The sequence below is a fragment of the Alexandromys fortis genome, unplaced genomic scaffold, assembly GCF_014885135.2.
Source record: "Alexandromys fortis isolate MF-2015 unplaced genomic scaffold, M_Fortis_MF-2015_v1.1 scaffold_15, whole genome shotgun sequence".
Taxonomy (NCBI): Eukaryota; Metazoa; Chordata; class Mammalia; order Rodentia; family Cricetidae; genus Alexandromys; species Alexandromys fortis.
The window spans coordinates 18,285,177-18,308,498 of record NW_026067911.1 but is presented as its reverse complement, the minus strand read 5'-3'; the positions used below and the strand labels follow the sequence as shown (position 1 = coordinate 18,308,498).

Genomic DNA, 23,322 nt, shown 5'->3' with positions numbered 1-23,322 from the left:
CTACAATTCAAGTAAACACCAAGTTTTCTCATAAATTCTTGAGCTTTAATGTAGAAAGTCATAATAACAGCTCTGGGGCAGGCTGGTAAAACCTTGTCACTCTGAGCAACATACTTCAAAATAAACTGGCGATAAGCTGTGAGTTTTTAATACATCAGACATGCGCTGTGTTACCCTTGTGTTTTATCATGAGCCCTCTGTGTGCTTTAACCTTCCTGAAGAAAACCTGGGCAGCAGGTAAACTGTTCTTCTGGTGCAGGTTGAGCTCCCACCACCTGACCTTGGACCCAGCTCTGCCCTCAGTCAGACACTCACTTTGCTGCGGGAGGTTCTGGCCTCACACGATTCTTCAGTTGTCCCCTTGGATGCTCGGCAGGCTGACTTCGTGCAGGTAGCTTGTAAATTCCTTGATTGCTTGCTCACCTTCTATTAGACATTGTGTGAGATGTTGGCGTATGCGTCTGTATACTTTGATAATCCCTTTACTGTTGATGTTTCTTCAATATTAAGCCAGTTCTTGATTTTAAAGGGGAATTCAATGATGCCCATTTTTGTGCTATTTGGTTTTGTTATTAAATCTTGACCTCATGGACTTTTATAAGTTGGCTGTCTTCCAATTAGCTTGGCATTTAATTCTGAAAGGCTATAACCCCAGGACTATATCCTGATTAAGAAATAAGAATCCATTTCCTTTTCATTTACAGGTTTTGTCATGTGTCTTAGATCCTCTCCTCCAGATGTGCACGGTATCAGCCAGCAATTTAGGCACAGCTGACATGGCCACGTTCATGGTCAACTCACTGTACATGATGAAGACGACATTGGCTCTGTTTGAATTCACAGACAGGCGCCTGGAGATGCTTCAGTTTCAGGTAAACTTTGCTAGGGAGTGGCTTCTCTATGAGCCTACTTTTTCAGTGTGATAGCTCTAAGTTACTAACTTTTGACACATGTTAATGGCCTGACTTCATCAATTCCTTAAGGCAGTTTGTCTGAAGGATGTATTCTCTCTCTCTCTCTCTCTCTCTCTCTCTCTCTCTCTCTCTCTCTCTCTCTCTCTCTCTCTCTCTCACACACACACACACACACACACACACACACTTCTGATTTTCAGCTTTAAAGAAGCCAGAATGTGAAATGGTTAAAGAACTTGATTATATTATAGCATAGGATGGTATGAGAAAGCTCTCTGATTCATTTGAGTGTTCAGTGCTGTGTGCAGACGTCGTGTTATATTGTAATTGTAATTTGCAGGGCATGTAGCAGGTGCAGCAAGTGTTACAGAGACCAGACATATTCTGTCCATGTGTAAAGCAGTATTAGCCAAAATGCCCTGGTCTAGCAGTCACTGTTCCCATAAGCCAGCTGGTGTCTCTCAAAAGTCTGTATGATGGCTAAATCAAAGCCATCCATAAGGTACATAATACTTGGGTTCTGGTACTGACATAGTACTGGTAGAGCCAGTGTTCAGGAGAACAAGGCTAAAGCAAAGAGCCCCAAATGTCTGTCACTAAAAGCCTGAAAACTGGCAGTGGGTATAATGAAGTTTGATTTGTAGCCTTGCATTTTTCTGAAGAGTGACTTTGATACATCTAAATTTTCTGGTTTCTGATTCATTTGAGAACATTTGAGAATGATCAGTAATCATAAAGTCTTAATAATTTTGGAGTTTATAGTAAAAAGGCACAGTTCTCAAACTCTCCCATTTGTCTCTCTGGATGTTCATTTTTTTTTTTTTTTTTTTTTTTTGGAATTTATCTTGGTTGTTTTAAATACTTGTATCTATTGCCACTTAAGATTTTAGAGAGGCTTGATTATTTGGTCTCCTTCACTCTTCCTCTACTGCCCTCCCACCCCCTCTCCAGCTGATGACCTTTGTTCCCTCAGTCAGTCCCTCCTGCTTATTTTATGTCTTCCCACCTCCCTCACGCTCTCATCCTCCTGTCTCATGATCCCCAGGCTTTCTTGGTCCCCACACATATGCTTCCAGACGGGTGATGGCCTCTCCCCAAGCTTTCTCGTCTTCCCACTGCAGTTGGACAGTGAGAGCCCTGCTGCGGTGAACGCTGTCAGCACAGATACTGTGCTCGCTGAGGCGTGTCGGAGAGAGTGATTAAACTTCTTGTCTTCAATAACTTTATTTCCGCGGACTTAACTTCATAATATGGTTTTTATCGATATCTCTGCCGTTTGTCTCTTTCTTTTCTTGAAAGGTTCAGATGTAGGTTCTTACAGCGCCATTATTCTGCATTGTCAGCCGTGTGATGCTTGTCCACAGTGTTGTGCACGTTTCCTGCCAGCACAACGTCCCGTGCCTGTTCAGTGGAGTTTGTTAGTGTGTCCAGGGTCTGTTCTCCCCACCAGCATCTTCATGTGTCAGCTGGACTCTTCACACGCATGTCAGAGACAGGCAAGGGCTGTGTTAGAAGCCATGGCTCCTCAGAGTCCTCCAGAGACACAGCTTATGTTGTTAGACGTCATCTCCCTGACCTCCCCCTCCCCCTCAGCTTTCCCCAGCATGGCTGGTAACACCAGGGAAATCTGAGTCTCCTGTTTGGAGCAACTGGCTCTGTCTGCCTAGAGGCCTGTAAGGATCTTCCTTTGGGCTCAGGTACGTCCCCAGAATATTGTAGACGTTTCTCTTATTATTGCCATCTTAGACAGTGAGAGCAATTTCAGTTTGGAGATTCAAACCTTTTATTTACTCATTAATTTATTTTTAAATAATTTCTCTGTGTGTTACTGTCTTATGTTCTGTAGGTCCTGTCTTTGTTTTATTTTATGTTATAAATCTGTTCTCCAATTTATTCTGTCTCTTTAGCATGTTTCTTTGATACTTTCTCTCTCTTCTATTTTTCCTTCAGGTCACTAATTTGGTTGTTAGCCTCAACTAGTTTCCTTTTCACTTTCATTAAATGCTTGTATTTAAGCAAATTATTATAATTATTACTAATATTTGGTTTTCCATAAATCCAAGAAATAAGGACTCTTAATTGTACTTTCTTGGGTATTTTCATTAAGAAGAACAATGTGGCGGGCTTTTTTGTGGGAGGAATACAGGTGTTGGAGTCGCTTGAACTAGGAGGCTTTCATGTGGTGACAGAAATGAGAGTTGGCAGGTGCTCTGTGTCGTTGGCAAGCAAACTGGCTAAACTGGGGACACTTTGGAATGAGTGGGGAGGACCAGGCAGATGGAAGGAGCAGCCTCTTCTATTGGAGTGCTTTTCTTCGGGGGCCCCATTCCTCAGCTGCAGGGCCAGCTCCCATCAGGGTTCTTGAGAGATGGGGCTCCTCAGGCAGTAGAGGGAAGGCTCAGAATGCAGCTTTCAAGCCCTTCTTATCCCCTAGTAATTTATTTTACACAGTCATTGTGACTTTTGTTTGAGTTCTGCTTTTGAAATAGCTGAGAATCAATCCATATTCCTTAGCTGGTGGCCGTCTTAGAATCCTCTTTAGTTGTAACTTCTTAAGTAGCAGCGGGAGGAAAAATCTTTGTGGAGGCTGCCTTGGGTCCCATAATCTGGGCCACAGCAAGAGAAGGCTGTGACGACAGCCCCAGCATGCTCTTCCTTTACTGTGTCTCTGTTGGTTCTCTTCTACAGTGCTTTTTCTTCTGTATTTATTTTAGATTGAAGCCCATTTGGACACTCTGATAAACGAGCAAGCGTCTTACGTTTTGACTCGAGTTGGCCTGAGCTACATTTACAATACTGTACAGCAACACAAACCTGAGCAGGTGAGCACCGCAGGGGTGGCTTCTAGAGTGGACTGTAGATTTTAATCTTGGCTCTGCCACTGGTTAGCAGCTCTCTCTGTCCTCTGCTGAGACAGGCCTAATCAGTGTCATGGGTCAGGAGAGGGCCTGAAAATGCAGATAGTTCTTGGTTAGGAGTAATGACAATATTTAGGAATTACTGTCATAAGATGTAAATACACAGAAATGAGTATTATAAAGTGTGCAAGACGTTCATACTGGTGATTTTTTTTTTTCCTTTTTAGACAGGGTTTCTCCATGTAGCTTTGGAGCCTATCCTGGAACCTACTCTGTAGACCAAGCTGGCCTTGAACTCACGGAGATCTGCCTGTCTCTGCCTCCCAAGTGGTGGGATTAAAGGCGTGCGCCACCACCCAGCTATCCTGGTGAATTTTTACAGTCCCATTTCACCTTCAGCCGAATGAATAAATGGATTACTATGAAAGTAAAATTATCCTCCATCTAGTTTAGCAGATCCGTGAAGGAAAGTGTTCTGGGCCAAAATGATCTTACAGAACCCCAATAGTAAGAGGTTCTGGAGAGGTGGGAAACCCTAACACAAAGTAAGATTAGAAGATTGCGCAAGTTCAGAAACTCATGTAAGTGCTTCCAAAGAAAAGCGTTTTCTCTTAACCGCAGTAAGAGTAGGGCCATAAATGCGGAGCAAACGAAAAATAAGCTGCCTCAGAAAGCAAGGAACTCACAGCTTCCGCCCTTCTGTGTAGCTGATTGACAGGGTAGCCAGTTCCTCATGTTGTCTGCTCCCTAAATCACCGTGGCCTCCACACCTCACCAGCGTCCTCCAAGTTTTATGTTGCTTGCTTTTCTTGCTTGAGTAAATCTCAAGTGTAGTGGTATTTCCCTTGTTGATAAATGTGGTTTTGCCCCTCATTTATGGTCCTACTCTTACTGCAGTGAAGAGCAAACTCTTCTCTAGAAGCAACTACACGATTTTTCTGAAAGGGGGCAATCTTCTAACAGACCATTTTTTAACTTTTTTATAGGGTTCTTTAGCCAACTTGCCCAACCTAGACTCGGTGGCACTGAAGGCTGCAATGGTAAGTGCGTCACAAACGCTTTCAAGGTGATGTCCACTGTCTGTGGTTCACTGTGCGGTGACAACGTCCTGGGTAATAGGTTTCCTCCCGTGATGTGCCCTGCAGCTCTGTTGGCTCCTTTTATCAGCCCTGCCCAGGGCTGCCTTTTGTTGTCCTCGTCGGCAGTACTGCAGTTTAGGATCTCCTCATCTTCAGAGCTTGGTTCCTGATGTGATGGGGAGACAGGAGTGGTGGCACATGTGGGGCTGGGCTGTGTGCCGCAGACTTTCTTTGGCCGGGATTCCTGGCTTAAACGCCTGTCTTTTTTTCTTGTTTTTTTGTTCTTTCTGAGATGCTAACTGAACTCGGATTCCTGTTTTAGAATAGCGTCTTACTTTCAGCATGAGAGTCACAAAGCCTTTAGCTTAGACTTCCTTTTCGTGGGAGCAGTTGCTGTAGTGGTAGAATGCTTTCCTGGCATGTACACCGTCCTGTGCTCAGGCCTCAGCACTGTACAACATGTACACTAAGACACAGTTACACACGTGAGCACACTCATACATAGACTCACCGATACACATTCGCACAGGCACACACATAAGCACATTTACACTGATACACACATTCCTACTCATACACAAACTCACAAACATAGTTACAGTCTCATGCATGATACACACATGCACTCATGCATATTTATACACACTCAGACTCAAATTCACAGTCATTAACACACCTATATATTCATGCATGCTTTCCAACACATATACATACACTCACGCGTGCGCACACACACACACACGCACACACACACCCTACTCCTTCCTTTCAGAATGAGCACCACTTCATGTAGCATGGTCTTCTGTACTATGTTTGTTCTGTGCCTGCATCATAGATATGCATTATGTTATGTGCATATCTTCCCATAGCGTGACATGTAAGTCACATAACCCTGTCACTCATAAGATGACCCCTCTGCAAGTTTCACAGCACTTCTCTTGCTATAATTCCTTTATTTGTTCATCTAGGAAGTCAGCTTCCGGAGCCTGGGGCTTGCCTCCTGCAGTTACCATCTGCCCTGAGTTCTTCATATAATCCCCAACAAAGTGAACGCCCTCTGCTGAATAATTCTGATAGCAGAGATGCCCTACATATTACTGTCTTGGTTCTTTTTCTTGTTGCTATGATTGAATACTCTGATGAAATCAAGTTAAGGAAGAAAGAGTTTGCTTTAACTCACGGTTAAGGGTCTATCTGTCCTGATGGGGTTTTGAAGCAGCTGGCCACTGCAGTCCATAGTCAGAAGAAGAGATCAGTGAATGCATACACATCCAGCCCCGTCTCTGCAGTTCATGTGGCCCCACCCCATGAAATGGAATTGCCCAGCCTTAGTGTGGATCTTCCCACAATTAATCCAATTGAGAAACTTTCTCATGCCCATAGCCTAACCTAATTTCAATAGTTCATCATTGAGATTCCAGGTGATTCCAGGTCCTGCCATATAGACAATTGAAATTAACCATCACAACAACCAGGACTGTTGTCAGACAGTGTATGGTTTAGAACGCTAAGTGAGATGAACAGGGTCCATTGCATCATGGTGAAAGATCCCACAGAGAAATAACAATCATAGCGTATACCCCGAGTGTAAATTGTACTAGCAAACTGGAATCTCAGAGGACATTTTATCTTTAAAATTTCTGATGACAATGAATGAATTTCAGATTCACTTTAAAAAAAAAAAAAAAGTTTCTTAGGAATTTGTTTGTAAGATTGGGGTTGGGTCCATCGGTGAAGTGCTTGCTCCATAAGCCTGAGAGCCTGGGTTGGTTCCCAGGTATGATGGTACATGCCTGTAATCCCAGTGCTGGGTGGAGGAGGGGGAGAGAGAGAGGACCCACGGGGCTCACTGGCCATTCCAGCCCACTTGGCGCATTCTAGGCTACTAGAGACAGTGTCTTGGTGGGAAAAGATGAATGCCCAGCCTTGCCCTCCATCCTCTGAATACACATGCACACGTGCACACAGGCACCCACAAATACGTGCACACAGTAACATGCACACACACTCTTTGACTACCCACTATCCCTTGCCAACCTTTCTAAATAAGTTAGTATAGGCAGTTTTAGGGTGTTTCTGTGATAGGAAGTGCTCATTTGAACAAAAATCCCTAGACAGTTGTGTTTGGGGGGGGGGGGTCTGAGGTTTTAACACTCCCCAGAAGTGGCTGTTCAGTACCTCCTTAGCGAGTCCACACATCTCTCTCATTCTTCCCTCAGGCTCAGTTTGACCGCTACCTCTCAGCCCCAGACCACCTTCTGATGCCGCAGCTGAACTTCCTCCTCAGCGCCACAGTGAAGTAAGTGCTGCTCAGAGGGAGGTGGGAGAGAATCGGAACTTTTTAAGCAGCAGATAGTTCTCCTTTTCAGACAGACATTCGCTATGAAGAGCAGTTTTCAGTGTTTTTCCTGCCTTTGCACCCCAGGGAATCAACCTTGGCAATACTTATTCCTTACTCGTATTTCCCTCCTTCTCATTAATATGTAATCTTCTGATGATGGAAGTTACAGAATAATCCCACCCTAGTTCAGAATTACATAGAATAAAGGGTTGTTTATTTAGAGGATCACAGTCCTCTGCACAGGTGGGGAACAGGAACCAAATCTAGCAGCTGGAAGTGAGAGCCAGCAGCATCAAATAGGCTTCATGGAAAGAACTTAGCTCTCTTGGATACAGGTTCAAGAAATTCTCATATTATGTGACTTTTAAGTAATAAATTTAATGTGTTTGGTGATATTATTTTATTATCCTGTAACTGAGTTTAAGCATCTGACAGTTCTTAAAGAAACAGTATATTGTACCTCAAGTTGTGTTTCTAAGAAAAAAATTTTAAAAAAATAGCATTGCTATCTTAAAATCATGTCATCAGTTTTTGTTTAAATATATTCAGTTTGTTTACTTTTTAAGCTTTTATAACATTTGGGGTGTGTGTGTGGCATATGCATGCCACAATGCACTTGTGGAGGTCAGAAGATGCTTGAGGGAGTGGGATTGTGTCCTTACACTTCTGTGGGCCTCAGGGATTAAAGTCAGATTGTGACTTGGCAGAGGCACTGCTGTTGGCTGACCATCCTGCCTGTCCTGTTCTCTAACATTTAGACCATAGAGAGCAGTGTACACAGTCAGCACTGAAGTGTGTATGCTAATTAGACATCTTTCTGTTTTTAGCTGGTAGCGTTTCTTTTCCTTCAAAAATAGGCATTTCTCATATCCATTGCAGTCTATATTTGATCTTATTTATATAGTACTTGAAATAGGAACAGATAACTTTTATCTAGTTAAATTGTGAGTCTTTCCAAAATGATACTTACTTTAGGCAAAAGTAACTATATATACAACCTTATGCCCTTAGTCCCTGCCCTTCAGGGGGTCTGTGTTGAGTGAGCATCCTCCCCACCCCTGCCTGCTCCCCCTGCTGGTGCTGTTCTGAGTTGTGATTGTACAGTGCTCCACTCTTGGGTTGTTGTTGTTTTGTTTTGTTTTTTGTTTGTTTTTTTGTCTTAAGATTTGGCTTTCAAAGGAGAGTTTTGATTGGACATTCAGTCGTAAGGGAAAATATTGAGCATATTTAAGGGACTAGGAAGTAAGGCTGTCAAGAAAACGAAGAAAGAAATAGAAAAATTAAGTGGTTTTAAAGAGTTTTTCCTTTTTCTGTGGAATAAATTAGAAAGGCGCTGTTCTCTTTGCCGCCAGTGCCCAGGGTTCACCTTGTGCACCACAGAGTCTGCAGTTACAGCCATGTCAGCATCAGAGCAGAGTCCATAGGGCTTGACAAGAGGAGGGGGTGTGCGTGCTTCCAGATGAGTTCGCAGGAAAGGCTGTGTGACTGAAGAACTATTTCTTTAGGGTCAATTTCTTCCTTCCATTTTTTCTTATATTAAAAGTAAAAACACAGATTCAGTGAAATAATTGTTTTGTTTGATTTAAGGAAGATTTGAGTAGCACTTGTATTCATTATCTGTATAATCAAAACTAAACATAGATAAACAAAACTGAAACAAGTTTTTAATTAAGAAAAGGAAAAGAAACATTAGTGAAAGAATAACTACTGGTGACCTTTAAACTGAAAAGCAGCTATTGCCTGGACAACATCCTAGAGACCTCAGAGAGCCCAAACCTTCAAAGTAAGGTACGGATGGGCTGGTGGAGACTCACGCTAAATACCACACTAATCTCCAACTCAGTGCGCTACCTTCCAAACACAGTCCGGCTTCTGAAGGACGCCTGCTGGTGCCGTACATAGAGGCGTGAGTCCCCGGTTGGGGAAACACCCCAGAACTGCTTAGGAGCATGAAAATGTGAACCCAAAGGAGAAAAGAGATCCATTAATAGAGACAGACCTACAGACAGTGCTTACAGAACTAGCGGATACTTATGGCAGGGGTTGGAAGTGTGTCCAGGCATTAAGGGAAAGCTTCAATATGCTGAGAGAGTAAAGAAGGACACTTCCCTGAGGCTGCTGCACTTACCCTGGAAAGTCCAGTGTGTAAAAGGAAGCCTTCGTCCTTCCTGAGGGAAACAGCACCAGCTAAAGAGGGAAGGAAGCACATGAGAGGGGGATCAAGTGGCACACATACATGTGTGTACACTCGATTATATGTGATAGGAGTGTCTCGTTATTGGAGAAAAACATTTAATGGAAGGAAAACTTTCTCCAGATGTGATGTCAAATGGGAATCCTCATCTCCAATAAGCTAACTCAGATGCACGGGCATCCTGTCGTCAGATCATCAAAGGCTGATGTGAACAGCACCGTCTAGAGCAGCCAGGGGGATGAGTTGGTGCTCATAGGAGCTGACACTGTGTTGGAAACAATACAGCTACAAGATAGTGGGGTGTTGATAGCACACTGAACTACAACAGTGTCTACATGAAATGTGTGACCCTCAGCTCAGTGGTAGAGAGTTTACTTAGGGTGTTTGCAGCCCTGGCTTCAATTCCTAGCCCCAGTAAACCAAAACTTATACCAAAGGAAAAAAATCCTTTAAAGCTAATAGCAAAATTAATACATCTTACCATCTACATAAACACCAGCATATTGCACTGTAGGAGATAATAAAGGGAATTCTTCAGGATGAAGGAAAGTAACTTCAGAGTAATGAAGAATGAAGACAGGCTAAACATGAAAGTGAATTGTGGACATTTAAGGGAGCGCCTAGAGCAGTGGCTCCCAACCTTCCCGATGCCAGGACCCTTTAATATGGTTCCTCGTGTTGAGGTGACCCCACCATAAAATTATTTCCTAGCTGCCTTGTCACTGTAATTATGCTGCTGTAATAAATTATAATGTAAATATCTGTGTTATCTGGTGGGCTTAAGTGACCCCTGTGAGAGGGTTGTTTGACCCCAAAAGAGGTCGCAATCCATGTGAACCACTGATTTCAAGGGAAGTAGGAGTGTACTGTTGTGAGGTGGGGTGTGCAGTGCTGTTGGAGGGTACACAGGAAACTGTCCAGCAGTCTCTGAAGCAGACAAGGAAAGGAGAGAAATGCAAATGAAACAGGAAAAACCAGCAAGACAATAGACGGACGTGCAGCCTGGCAGGTAGCTGTAGAATGTAGAAGATGGTGTGCTCCCATAGAAAGGCAGTAATACCTTAGACTGAATTACAACATGGCCCAGGCGCCTGCTGTCTGTAATACACACACCCTGAGTGCAGCACTAATCACAATAATGCTGAGATAGCTGTCAACACCAGGGGAATTGGACGAGGTGCTAACGTGAGAAACAGAAACACTTTCCGGTGATAATAGCATCAGTTCATAAAGGGTGCATTTGTCTAACAGTAACACCGAAGAGCATGGAGTACAGTAGTTATGGAGCCAGGGATGGTGACACAGGAGGCCAAGCTACCCAGATCTCTGCGGGCTCCGGGCCATCCTGGTCTAAATAACAAGTTCCAGGCCAGCCAGAGCTAAACACAAAACCAAACCAGCAACGCTAAAGCTGCACACACCAACACTCATGATTCCTCGATGTTTTATCTTCCCAGCCCTTACCTGGGCAAGCCTTCTCCTGGTGTGCACGTGGTTGTGCCTTGCCAAAGCTCACGCTTAGTGATCTCAGAACCTGTGTGTGGAAAGAAGCTATTTTTAGGAACAGTAGGTTTATGGTAATGCTGAAGATGCGCCAGGTTGTTAGGCAACGAGAATCCTAAGTGCTGGTTAACAAGCTCCCTGATTCTAGAAGCAAGCGGTTCATTTGCTAGCTCAGTGCTGTACATAACTGTTTAAAATACAACCAATTTGCATGAGCAGATTTTAATGAGAATGATTTCTCTGTGCGCTTCTGTAGTGGTCTGTATTAAGAGTTTTGAAATTTTGACATTTATGACTAGGTAAACAAGTTCTTAGTGTCCAGCATCCTGAAGTACGTACAGGGAAACAAACGGCACTGCCTTTTAGTAAAACTGTGACGTTAAGAATCAGTTCACTCATTTTCTCATGCTAATTTAGCCCCGTGGTTATGCTGTTTGCTGATCCACAGTGTGGTCAGCTGCTGTCTAACTGAGATGTGTTGGGGAGTTACTAGGTCTTGGAGAGTAGCCTGTCTCTTGGTGTCATTGACTGCCGAGCTGCCCCACAGGAGAGACCCGTGGAGGAGGTGAGCCTTTACTTGGCTCTGCTCTTTGGAACTTAAAGGTCTCAAACTGTTGTGTATATTTGTTAAGTGGTAGTGGTGCTTGGTAAGAAAGTCCCAAAGGTCATGATTCTTTTTGTACCACAGCACATTAGCCTGTTTAGACATAACTTGTTTTATTTGAGCCTTCCTTTAGAAATACCTATAAATGCCCTAAGGCCACACCACCCTGGGTATGTGTTGTCTGGTTTAACAAAGTATTCTGTGACCAGCTTTACCATCAGGCGTTTCATTGTTGACCTGAATTAAGATTGTGATGTGTTCATTTTTATAGCCACATAAGAGTTGAGTTTCTGCTTTTTGAAAATTAGCTTGGATGGATTAGAACACCAAACTAAACCCAAGATTTCATGGTAACAGAGACATGGGGTGGTTAGTGGCCTAACTTTGTTAATGACTACACCTTTTATTAAAATACCATTTCCCTCCATTTTTATTATCTTTAAAAATTGAGAATTTCATACATGCATATGTGTTTTGATCAAAGCCACTCCTATTTCCTCTCTCTACTTCCTCCCCATCCCTCAACTTAGTTTTCCTCCCAACTCCATGTGCTCTTTTTAAAAAACCTACTGAGTCCACTTAGTGCTGCCTGCATGTGCTTGGGTGAAGGACCATCCGATATAGGATGGGCAGCCTCTCAGGAGCCACAGCCTTGGAGAAAAGTGACTTTTCCTTTCCCCAGCAGCCCTCAGTCACCAGTAGTTCCCTGGGAGTTTGTCTGGTGTGCTCCTCCGCTCTCCACACTGGCGTGGCTGGCTTGACCTTGTGCGGGATTTGTGCTTGCAGCCCGGGCCACTCTGACTGCATAGGAGCAGCTAACTAGCCTACTGGGTCTGGAAAACCATTTCACTATAGCCGGCCAGTCCCTCTGGTGCTTAGAGTCTTTGTACCACAGAAAGCATTCTGAACCTGGCTTTCATCCATCATCTGTGAGCTTGACTGTGATGGAAGTAAATGCAGGCGGGTGGACGCCCAGGCTCCAAGTCCTGCTCCACAGCACCGCTGAGAAGCTTGCCTGCAAGAGGGCCAAGGTCCCAGCACACAACTGGACTTAGATGATTTCTTGATCACTTTGGATTTCACTACACAGTCCCTCAAGCTGTTCTATTTTAGACATCAGTAGTTTGTCACTGTAATGAGTCTCATGATTTCAAACTATTTCATGATACTGCTAATTAGCGCAATAACCTGACACCAGGCAGGAAGAAAAACAGTATGGTGCACAGACAAAACACTTACATAGGCTTTCCAAGATAAAGGGTGAGCTTGCAGGGTAGTTTCTACTCGAAGTAAAGAGAGAGAGAGAGAGAGAGAGAGAGAGAGAGAGAGAGAGAGAGACAGAAGAGAAGAGAATTCAAAATGAAATAGAGGCAAAGTTGTTTGAGCACTGCCTAAGTAACAGCTAACATGCAGAGAGCCAACAGCCTATTTAGGACCGCATTTCCTCTGTGTAGAATGGGGTGTGTGTGTGTGTGTGTGTGTGTGTGTGTGTGCACTAAGATGAAAATATAGGGTTTTTTAAGACAAGCTCATTAAAAAGCTCTCATCTGTCCACTGAATCGTATAGTTTAAATGCTGAAGATGTTCTACAAAGATTCATCTACTCAGTGCTTTGTACGGACATATAGAATACAGTCAAGGTAACTGTAGTGAGTGCTACAGCCTTAACCTGAGTTCCAGGCTTTAGAATTCCTTCCCAGTATTGTTTTTTCTCTACCGTGCCATGTAGACTTCCCCGGGAAACATTTAATGAAAGCGAATGTGTGGACTTGGTGCAGATCCCACCTCCCACACTGTCAGAGTTCATGAGTCAACTGAAGGTTAGATGTGGCTCACTGCAGGAAATCCCCACTTCTGGCTCTCCTCTGGCTGTGACTGAGCTGGCAGGGAGAAGGAACCCTGCCTTTCCTCCCTCCACTGTCTGACTGCTTCCAAGACTGTGTTGATCCACCACCTCTGCTCTCTCTGTCTTCCACAGTCCGTGTTCAGTCTTAATTCCTTCTGTATCTCAGTGGCCTCTTAAACGGGGAGCAGCGTGGGAAAGACTGTGCTATCACATTCCAGCACTCAGAACCAGTTACAGTCTTGTAAGGTCTTTTGGCCAGGTTTTATTTAATTATCTGTGTTTTACCTTTGTTCAACTGTTGTTAATTATTGACATTTGTAAACTAATTTAGCTTAGAAACAGGGCAAAATTGCAACTCGGTTTTACTAATTTTTTATAATGACTTAAAAACTAAAATTAAATTACTATATAAGATTTCTCAGTATGTTACTCTTGTCAGTTATTTGTTTTTAAAATGATGTTTAATACCCTCTTACGCCTTATGATTTTAAACCCTTTGTATGGCAGCATAGTCCTTTTCCTGTATATTCTTTATGTTGTAGTCAGATTGCAACAAACTATGAGGTGTGAGGCTGGGCAAATAACAACATCCATCATCCTGCTCCGAGTGATGAGCTAGAAACAGCTTCTAAAGTTCACTTTTGACTTGTTGCAAAACAAAACAAAAAACACCAACAAAATGTGGTTTTCAAATGTATATGTCACAGTTGTTAATTGCCATCTCATAACAGGCTTTGACTGTTTCACTTATGAAAAATAGTTTTGACATTATTTTGATACACTTGTTGTGAAGGTCAGTAACTACAGGATAATTCACCAGACAGTAGATCACATGAAGTCTCATGTGACTAAGTAGATTCCCAACCAGTTTCTTCCTTATTTCTTAGCGTTTATCTGTGTGTGTGCATCTGGGTGTGAAGGTGGAGTTCTTCCTCTGTCATTCTCTGCTTATTCCCTGAGGCATGGTCTCTCCCTGAACCTGGAGTTTACGTTTCCATGCTGAACCTTGTAGCCATCAAGTCCCCCCAAGTCCTCCTGTCTCTGTACCTCTCGATGGCAGAACAAGTAGTCTTAACTGCTGAGCCTTATTTGCTCTCCGTCAATCTTCTGCCGCCCTTCCTAGAAGAAAGTAAACATCACTGCACTGTGTTCAGAGCATGTGTTCAATGTGCCTTCCTTCTCTCTGCTCTTATTTTGCAATATTTAGCAATTCTTGAAAAATTATCCAGTTCCTTTAACTTAATAAGGATAGATCCGAACCCAGGTACTGTTGACCCAACATCTCGGAATGGATTCCTCTCCTGCTTCCATCCACATACTGTACTTACAAATCACAGACTCGTGGCTGTAGATCGTCTTACAAATTATTTTGGGCATTATTATAGAGAAGAACATAGATCCCAAAAAGACAGCTTAAAGAATTATTATCTATTATTGGCAACTTCATTGCATAGACATGGATGACAACTAGAATAATTTCTTACTGCCTTTATCAGATGGTTTGACCCAACTCTAAGCTGAGGTTAAGTGTTCTGAACACATTTACGGTATTCTGGGTCGCACTGTTTGGTAGGCTAAGGGTGTTAAATGCTTTGTTCTCCTCCCATGTTTTTGGCTTGACTCATCAAGATGTAAGCCCACCCTGAGTCAAGGAATCTTTGTGTGTGAGGTGCTGTTTTAGTCGTGATGGCCAAGCTGCGGGTGAAGCGCAGCCCCTGACTTTTGGAGGCTGCATGTTAATGAGGAAGACGTTAGTAAACAGTAGTTACTCACCCCATCAGTAGGAACCGCTCAGCATGGAGATGAAGCGCACCATTCAGACGTGTGGTCTTAGAGTCCCTGGGGTCATGTCATGTTCTGGCTTTGTTTGCTCATCAACAGGGAGCAGATCGTAAAGCAGTCTACCGAGCTGATCTGCAGAGCCTATGAGGAAGTTCATGCAGCCGTGATGAATCCTGTCAACGCATACAAAGACCCGGAGAGCATCCTACACAGGTCGCCTGAGCAAGTGAAGACACTGCTCTCCTGATGATCTTGATGGCAACACCAAGGGTGGTTTGGGTTTTTAATCTGAGTCTTTATTTTGAAATTTGGTGATTATATTCTTAATATAAGATTGGAGGTCAGTTTCTTTCATTCTCAGCTCACATGAAGATAAATCAATTTTGACTTGAGTCTATACTGCTATGTCTCCTTTCTAGGTAACAATGTTCTGTTGTTCATTGGCTGCCTCTACATAGCAGCTTAAAGGTCCCCCTGATTTGGGATTATAGATGGAGGCAGAAAGTCAGAGGGAAGATTTCAGGATTAAGTACCATGTGACATAAACTGCAGCTGTTGTTGGTAACGAATGTTCCTCTATTGAAGATTCCTCTGCATTCCATACAATGAATTGCTTCTTAAACCTAGCTCATTTCTCTGTCCCCCAGATAAGTGTCAAAGGGTTTGTTAGAAAGAAGCAAAGTTGAGGCTGCCGTCTCCTTTCTCTTACTTTTGTACCTGCAGCCTCGTTCCTTGCAGACATTTGTGCGTGTGTTTAAGTATACACTGGGCTGAAAGGTCAGAAAGCCTGCACATGGGAAGCCTCGTTTTTCCGGGTGGGTATTCACCTAATCTAGCCACCTACACTCTCTGTTCTGTGTTCACACTAAAAAGGTCGTTCAGAGCAAAAGTAACTCTATGTTATCCATTGTGGTGTCAGTCTGTCTTGTTGGTCTTTTCAATGAATACATGTGGCATATTTTATCAGAACAGCATAAGACAAGGCAGGAGCTTACACTGTACATAATTTATTACTACTGTGAAAAAGATTGACACGCTTAGCATTTCGTTTGCTGAGAGAAAATATATTTTTTTCTTGTTACTTGGTTTTCTTAATATATATTAAACTATTTCTGGAACAACAGTCTTTGTAGTATTTTTATACTTCTCACAGATGTGTCCTGTATGGCGGAGGGAAAGCAGCAGGTAGGCTGTGGTGCAGTCTTAGGCTGAGAAGCGCGGTGACATGGAAGGTTAGGAGGGCAGCACAGACGCAACACCGAGGTCTGCAGATGCCAGGCTCTGTATCCTGGACTGTGTTGATTTGCATGGCTGATGTGGGAGTGTCATATATCAATCTGTTGATTTCATTGGTTAAGCAATAAAAAACTCCTTGGCCCTGATAGGTTAAAACATAGGTGGGAGGAGTAAACAGAATAGGATGCTGGGAGGAAGAGGAAGTGAGCTCAGACTCTGCTCTGCTCCCGGGGAGACCCGACAGCTCTGCTCTCTGGAGCAAAGACACCATGCTCAGCTCTCCCGGGTAGACTCGACAGCTCTGCTCTCTGGAGCAGAGACGCCAGGCTCTGCTCTCCCAGGCAGCTCCGACTCAGGATGGACATAGGCTAGAATCTTCCTGGTAAGCGCACCTTGGGGTGCTTACACACATTATTAGAAATGGGCTAGTCCAGGTGCCTGAATTAGCCTAGAAGAGGCTAGATAGAAATGGGCCAAGCAGTGCTTAAATGAATACAGTTTGTGTGTTGTTATTTCGGGGCATAAGCTAGCAGGCGGCCGGGGTGCTGGGGACACAGCTCCGCCGCTCTTATTACTACACATGGCTGTAACCTCATTAAAGATGACATGGTGCAAGGGAACGAGTGTTGTGGGCGGAACTGGAGATCAAGGTGGCAGTGCACCCAGTGGCCAGATCGGTGCAGTCCCTATGAAATTCCATCTGCCTTGTTTTTCCTTTCAGAAATGGACAAACTGCCCCTAATATAAACACAAAACCAACCATAGTGTATTAGTTAGTGTCAGTGGAGTCTTATCAATTGAGTCAGGAATATTTATCTTTTCTAAATAGTGGACACTGAATTCTTGAGTAGAATGAAGAGTTGATCAATAATACTGACTTCTTGCAAAGAAGTTATTTTTCTTGTGTGTGGGAGGGATACAGGTGTGTACACAGCCTTCCAAAGCCAGAGGTGAAATCAGGCCTCTGTGACTCTCATCTTATCTTGTAGGAGGGTCTCTCAGAACTTGGAGCTCACTAGTACAGCTTGACTGGCTGGCCAGAAAGACCCAAGGATTCTCCTAACGCTGCTTTAGCAATAAGATTGCAGATTACAGGCCCCGGGACCTGACTTTTTACATGGACGATGGGATCCAAGTTCAATTCCTCATGCTTCCTTCAAATGTTCCTTCAACAACCCATCTGTCTCCCCAGGCCATTTTTTAAGTTAAATATGCTTTTTAGATAGTGTAGCCAGACCTACATATGGTCACTTGGAGGTGCTAATTTTATTTAAGTATGTTTATCAGTCATATGTTTGTGAAAATACTTTAATGCTCAAATTACTTTTGAAAACAGATGCAATAATATAGGTCCAAATATAAAATTGTCATGTTAGCTGAGAAAGTTGCATTAATAATAGCATGCCAATCTATCAAATCCAGCTACTATTAATGCCAGTGAATATTAAAAAGCATCTGCAGTGAAAATAACTAAAAGCTCATCATAATACTAAGCTTATAAACTGAGCTGAAGTGGAGGGAATTTTAGACAGGATCAAATGTATCAAATCATATAAAAATTTGCTCACTTTGGGGATATGTAACTTTCTGGCAAAGTGGAATTGTATATTTAAAAACAGTGAACTCTGAGCTACTCTAAAATTTTCAGAGATCTTATATTTCATATAAATGTTATAGCTCTGCCACCGGGTAAGCAATTTACTTATGTATTAGCATGAATTATGTACTTCTGTATTTTGAACTAATTTATTTCTGATCATCAAAATCATAATATATTAATATTTCCTAATTGGGGGAGTTACTGTCTTCCAAACAACTTTTGATAACTCTCGCCTTACAGGATAAACAAAACTTTGTATTTTTATTTTTATGCTATAGTTCTTTAAAATGGATATCATGAATTCATATTACATTTTAAAGTTCTGTGATGTCGTACAATGAAATGTAGCTAACTTGTACCTGTTGACTGTACTTCATTCAGGCCCCTACCTAACTGACATTGTTTCCTCTGAATTGGGTTTTCTGTATATGCATTTATATTTTTGGAAGTTGCAGTTTATATACTGTGTCTTTTAGTTCTTATTTAGACTCTTGAAGGCTTCATGTCTTTTTGTGTCCGTTTTGGTAAATTTCATTTCAAGGTGTGACTCCGTCCAGATTTAGTGCCGTGGTGTTCTGCCCGCCATTCTGTTCCCTGGTAATGGAGCTGGAGACTCCTTATTTTAGGTTCACCATTTCAGAGGAATGATCTTAGATGTTTCATTTTCTTATTTTCTCTTTATTTCATTTGCTTTTGCTCTGTCTTCATTATTTTCTTCTTTCTACTTTGTATTTTATTTGGTCTTTTCTTTTCCACCTTGTCAAAATGAAACCTGATCATTGATATCTAAAGACTGCCCTGCAGTGATATTTTATTTATATTTAACCTTTAACATGTTAATCTGTAATTCCATCTAAGTTTACCTACATACATATATCTTTGTATGTTATATCTTCATTATCTTTTTAAAAAATATTTATTTATTTATTATGTATACAATACTCTGTCTGTGTGTATGCCTGCAGGCCAGAAGAGGGCACCAGACCTCATTATAGGTAGTTGTGAGCCACCATGTGGTTGCTGGGAATTGAACTCGGGACCTCTGGAAGAGCAGGCAATGCTCTTAACCACTGAGCCATCTCTCTTCATTATCTTTTTTAATTCCATTTACTTTTAATTTTTAAAAATATATTTTAGTTAAAATAGAATTATACCGCGTCTCCCTACAGCTTCTTCCCAGCTCCCTGCTCTCAAACCCTTCCCACATCCTCCCCACTCATGGTGGTAGCCTCTTTCTCTTTATTATTTGTGTGAGTGTGTGTGTGTGTGTGAGCGGCACAGAAATACATAAACACAGCCCTCTGCGTCTGTTTCTGTGGTTTGTGTGTGTCTGGTTTCAAGGCTAACCACTGCATTCGTTAACTAGTGAAGGGACCCTTTCTGGGGAGAGGCTGACTTTCCTTCCCCTGAGGTCATGACCTCCCGTAGTTCTTTGTCTAGGAATGGGACCTCCTCCTACCATCAAGCTACCAGGCCCTTCAGCACTGCCTTTGCTCTGCCCTTGCTCCTGCAGCCGTTTCCAGGAGAGAGGCTGCCTCGCAGCAGACTTCCCACCCCATCTTCTGCAGTGTTCCCTGAGCCCTAGGTGGCAGAGCTGCGCTGCAGATGTACCTCTTAGAGGGGCTGGGCTCCCCAAGTTGGTCTCACTTCAAGTATTTTCTAATTTCCATAGTAACCTCTTTTGCTTCCTGAATTAATTAGATGTATATTTAAAAAACATAAATATTTCTCAGTTATCTTTTTATTCCTTTGCATCAAAAAATTCTGTATTTCGCCGGGGCAGTGGTGATACACGCCTTTAATCCCAGCACTCAGGAGGCAGAGGCTGGCAGATCTCAGAGTTTGAGGCCAGCCTGGTCTACAAGAACTAGTTTTAGGACAGGTTCCAAAGCTACAGAGAAACCCTGTTTCCAAAAACAAACAAACAAAAAATCCTTTGTTGTTTCTCTGCTTACTTTGTGTTCCAGCATATGATACAGTCTAGTACATTGTCCTCGTTAGAGCGAGGAGTGAAGTCTTCCCCTAGTTACTCTGAAGTGCTCTACATGTTAAGACTGTTAAGACGCTAACTCCATCCATCCCCTTCTCGCCATCTGTAAATCCTCTGTAGCCTTTCTGATGTTTGATCTGTGAGTGCTGTAAGCTTTCACAGCAATTATGAATTTATGTTTCAGTCTGTTCCTGCTTGCTTTATGTGTTTTAGTCTATCTCTAGCCATTTGAATTTGACTTTTATTTCTCTGAAGTGCCATCCACTTGGAAATATGTGGTTTGCGTCTTTGCTGTGAACGCTCTCAAGGAGGGAGCGTGGCCATGACATCTTCCAAAGATCGACCAGCGAGAATGTGTCCCTTGCCGTGCTCCTGGCCTCCAAGTCCACAGCTATTACATGGTGCACAAAGCCAGCCACTGCTCAGTGAACTGCCGGCGGCACCACACGCTTTGATCCACAGGCAGAGCAAACCAAATCCTCAGTGCATTGAGGAGCCAGGCACTTTGGTCGTTTTTCTTTCTTTTCATCTGTAGTTGGGTGACTTGGATTCTGCTATTTCTGACAAGGTTTTATACACTAATCTCTAAAGGTTCCTGGTATCTTGCACACTGGAGATGAACTACTCTCTATTCGCTCAATTGACTTGATCTTAAAGCTGTATTTTTTCCACAATGATAAAAGGGGGACTCTATGCCACATTGCTTCCCAGCTCCTGGGTTTTTTGGTTTGGTTTAAATAAAATGAGAATCCCGGTTATAACTGGGTGTGCCAGTTTCCTTCTAGGTGGATTTTTTGGTATTGTTGTTGTTATTTTGATTTTTTTTTTAACAAATAGGGAAGATATTTTCTTTTTTAAATATTTATTTATTATGTATTCAATATTCTGTCTGTATGTCTGCAGACCAGAAGAGGGCACCAGACCTCACCACAGATGGTTGTGAACCACCATGTGGTTGCCAGGAATTGAACTCAAGACCTTTGGAAGAGCAGGCAATGCTCTTAACCACTGAGCCATCTCTCCAACCCGGGAAGATCTTTTCTTGTGTGGTGGATCTCTTGCTTGTTTTAAAAACCATCTCTAATCCTGAACCTGCACTTACGTAAAACTCTTGAGTTTCATTCATACCCAGTAGCCTCGGAGAAACTTTATTAGCACTTTTGCGGTTAGCAGAGGAGTGAGCGGAACCCAGACTTCTTAGCTTCACTGCTGTGTGCACATAGTTATGGAGTATGAAGAAGGGGTTCCTCTCTGCCGGACACATATTCTCAGCCATTAGCCAGGTGCCAATGCCTTAGAGGCTCAAGCGTCCAGCCACGGCAACCAAGGTTCTGTTACAGGATGAAGTGGCCAACCCTTGCCTCGCCAGAGGGGGGCGCCTCGGATCCCTGATAGCTGTGGCAGCCTGGATGGTAGGATACAGCTGCTACCCAGCCCCTTCTGCCTTCTGGATCCCGCGCTGCACCGCCTCTGCCCTCTTTGCCTGACGTTTGACCTGTGGGGGCACCGCTGGGAGCACATTGCCAGTTGGCTCACTACACTAAACAGACATCACACTCCCCTTTTCCTGTGCCTCCAGCAACAACGCCCCCACCGCTTCACCAGCCTGGCGGTCTGGAAGGAGAGCATTGCCAACTCACTTTTGAACATTTCAGGGCCTGCATTGAGAGGCTTCTGGGGTGGCCTGCCACTCAAGGAAAGCCAGCACAGGAACCCAGTTAGAGCCTTTCAGAGAATTGTAGCAGCCAGCCCACCCTGAACTGTACCAGAAAACCAGGAAGGGAGGGGGGAACAAGAGTAGCCTTTGTAACTCCCACATTCCACCAAGATGGACTGAACTCGGGTTCTGTCAGCTCCCTCACAGTACCCCATTTTCATCTGCTCCAAAACCAGAGCCATGGAATATCTCAACAGAACTAAGGCCTTCTTAGCACTAAGCATTTGGCCCCAGATTCTCTCTTTGTGCGGGAACTTGCATGGGCAGCCCCTCCCCAGGCTGCCACAGTAGAAGCAGATGGCCATCTTGGAGAGGGTCAGAAGTCTGGGACTTGGACAGGTTGATAGTTCTGTATGCCAAGCTGAATTGCTTATAATTAAAATGCTTCTCCTCCTCCTCTTCTGCACTCCTGAACTTATCCGGGGAACCAGCAGCGTTGAATCATGCCTAGAAACAGATCTGTCCCTGAAAGCGAAGGCTGCTTGTGAAGTCAGGGGCATCCAGCAGAGACAGCAAGGAAGCTAGTGGACCTGGAGTAAGCAATTAACCCTCATTGGCCTTGTTGTTTCCTGATTTTCAGGGCGATGGACCATAATTGGGGTGCTGGGTGTGAGCTGGAAGTTGGGGTATGCACCCTCTTCTTCCTCGCCTTTTTGATTTTTCTTTCTCCATCCCCTTGCCTAAACTGTGCCCACAGTAAACGTTCTACATGTTGGGAGCTTTGTTGGGGACACTTAGTGACACCAGTTTGTTAACATTTATCTGCCTTCTAATGGGGAAAAGAAAACAACCTGTTAGTCTTGACACTTGAGTGTGTGAGGGCTCTGGCTCAGGAGCTAACTTTGCTCCTTCCTCAGCTGTGCTAAATTGTCAGACTGTTCTCCAGTTAGAGAACCCCACAGCAAAGTGATGCGTAGCCACTTGGGCCTCTGAAGGCAGAAGGCATTATGGGAGTACTGTCAGGAATCATGATTTATCTCAAAGCCTTCCAAAAGCAGCGAGCATCTGAGACTGTCCTCTCTGAGGAGCTCCTAGTAGGAGCAGTGGCAGTTTCTAGGATTGAGTGTAGATTTATCTGTGTGTGTGTGGGGGGGGGGGGTGATGCTGGGACCATTGACTGCACCCAAGCAAAGCCTGGGTCCTTTGCAAACTTCCAGTAGAGGAAGAGAGGCTGTCACTTGTGGGGGCTCCTTTACCTCTGGAGTGACAGGTGTAGTTCTGCCGGAGTAGCCATGCTCTGGTCCTTAGACCTCCCTAGTTCCTCTTCTGAACTCTCTGAGGGAAGTGACTGCCACAGTTGGCTCAGGTGACCATGCGTGGGCAAACTGGAAATAACAGAGAGCGAGTGTCTCCGAAGCAAGAGCTAAGGTTCCCCAAAAGTAGAGCTTCTTGTAGAAGAAGAGATCTGGGTTTCACACACGGCCCAAGAGGAGCCGGGGTCTCTTGCCCCCTAGGTGACACCGCCAAGCATTCTCAGATCCCTCTGCTCATCTTGCCCTGTCACAGGAGTCTGTCTTCACACTCAAGCTAAAGGGATTGAGTGACCCATTTCAACGAGGTAATTATGTTTTTGCTCCATTGTGTGCAATTGTGCACCCTCTGGAACTGCTTCAGCCAGACCCTGTGGGCGTAGACCTGTGAGTGGGTCTTACTGGTCC

General features: G+C 43.7%; 1 protein-coding gene across 1 annotated transcript in view; it reads left to right on the top strand.

The window, feature by feature from the left end:
* Nucleotides 1-16,244, top strand: part of Cog6 (component of oligomeric golgi complex 6) — a 42,306-nt gene extending 26,062 nt beyond the window's left edge. The window contains exons 14-19 of the mRNA XM_050138430.1: nt 260-391; nt 705-872; nt 3,629-3,736; nt 4,759-4,812; nt 7,071-7,150; nt 15,221-16,244. Coding sequence (XP_049994387.1) covers nt 260-391; nt 705-872; nt 3,629-3,736; nt 4,759-4,812; nt 7,071-7,150; nt 15,221-15,368 — 690 coding nt within the window. The 3' untranslated portion in view covers nt 15,369-16,244. The remainder of the gene's footprint in view (nt 1-259; nt 392-704; nt 873-3,628; nt 3,737-4,758; nt 4,813-7,070; nt 7,151-15,220) is intronic.
* Nucleotides 16,245-23,322: the final 7,078 nt, after the last annotated feature.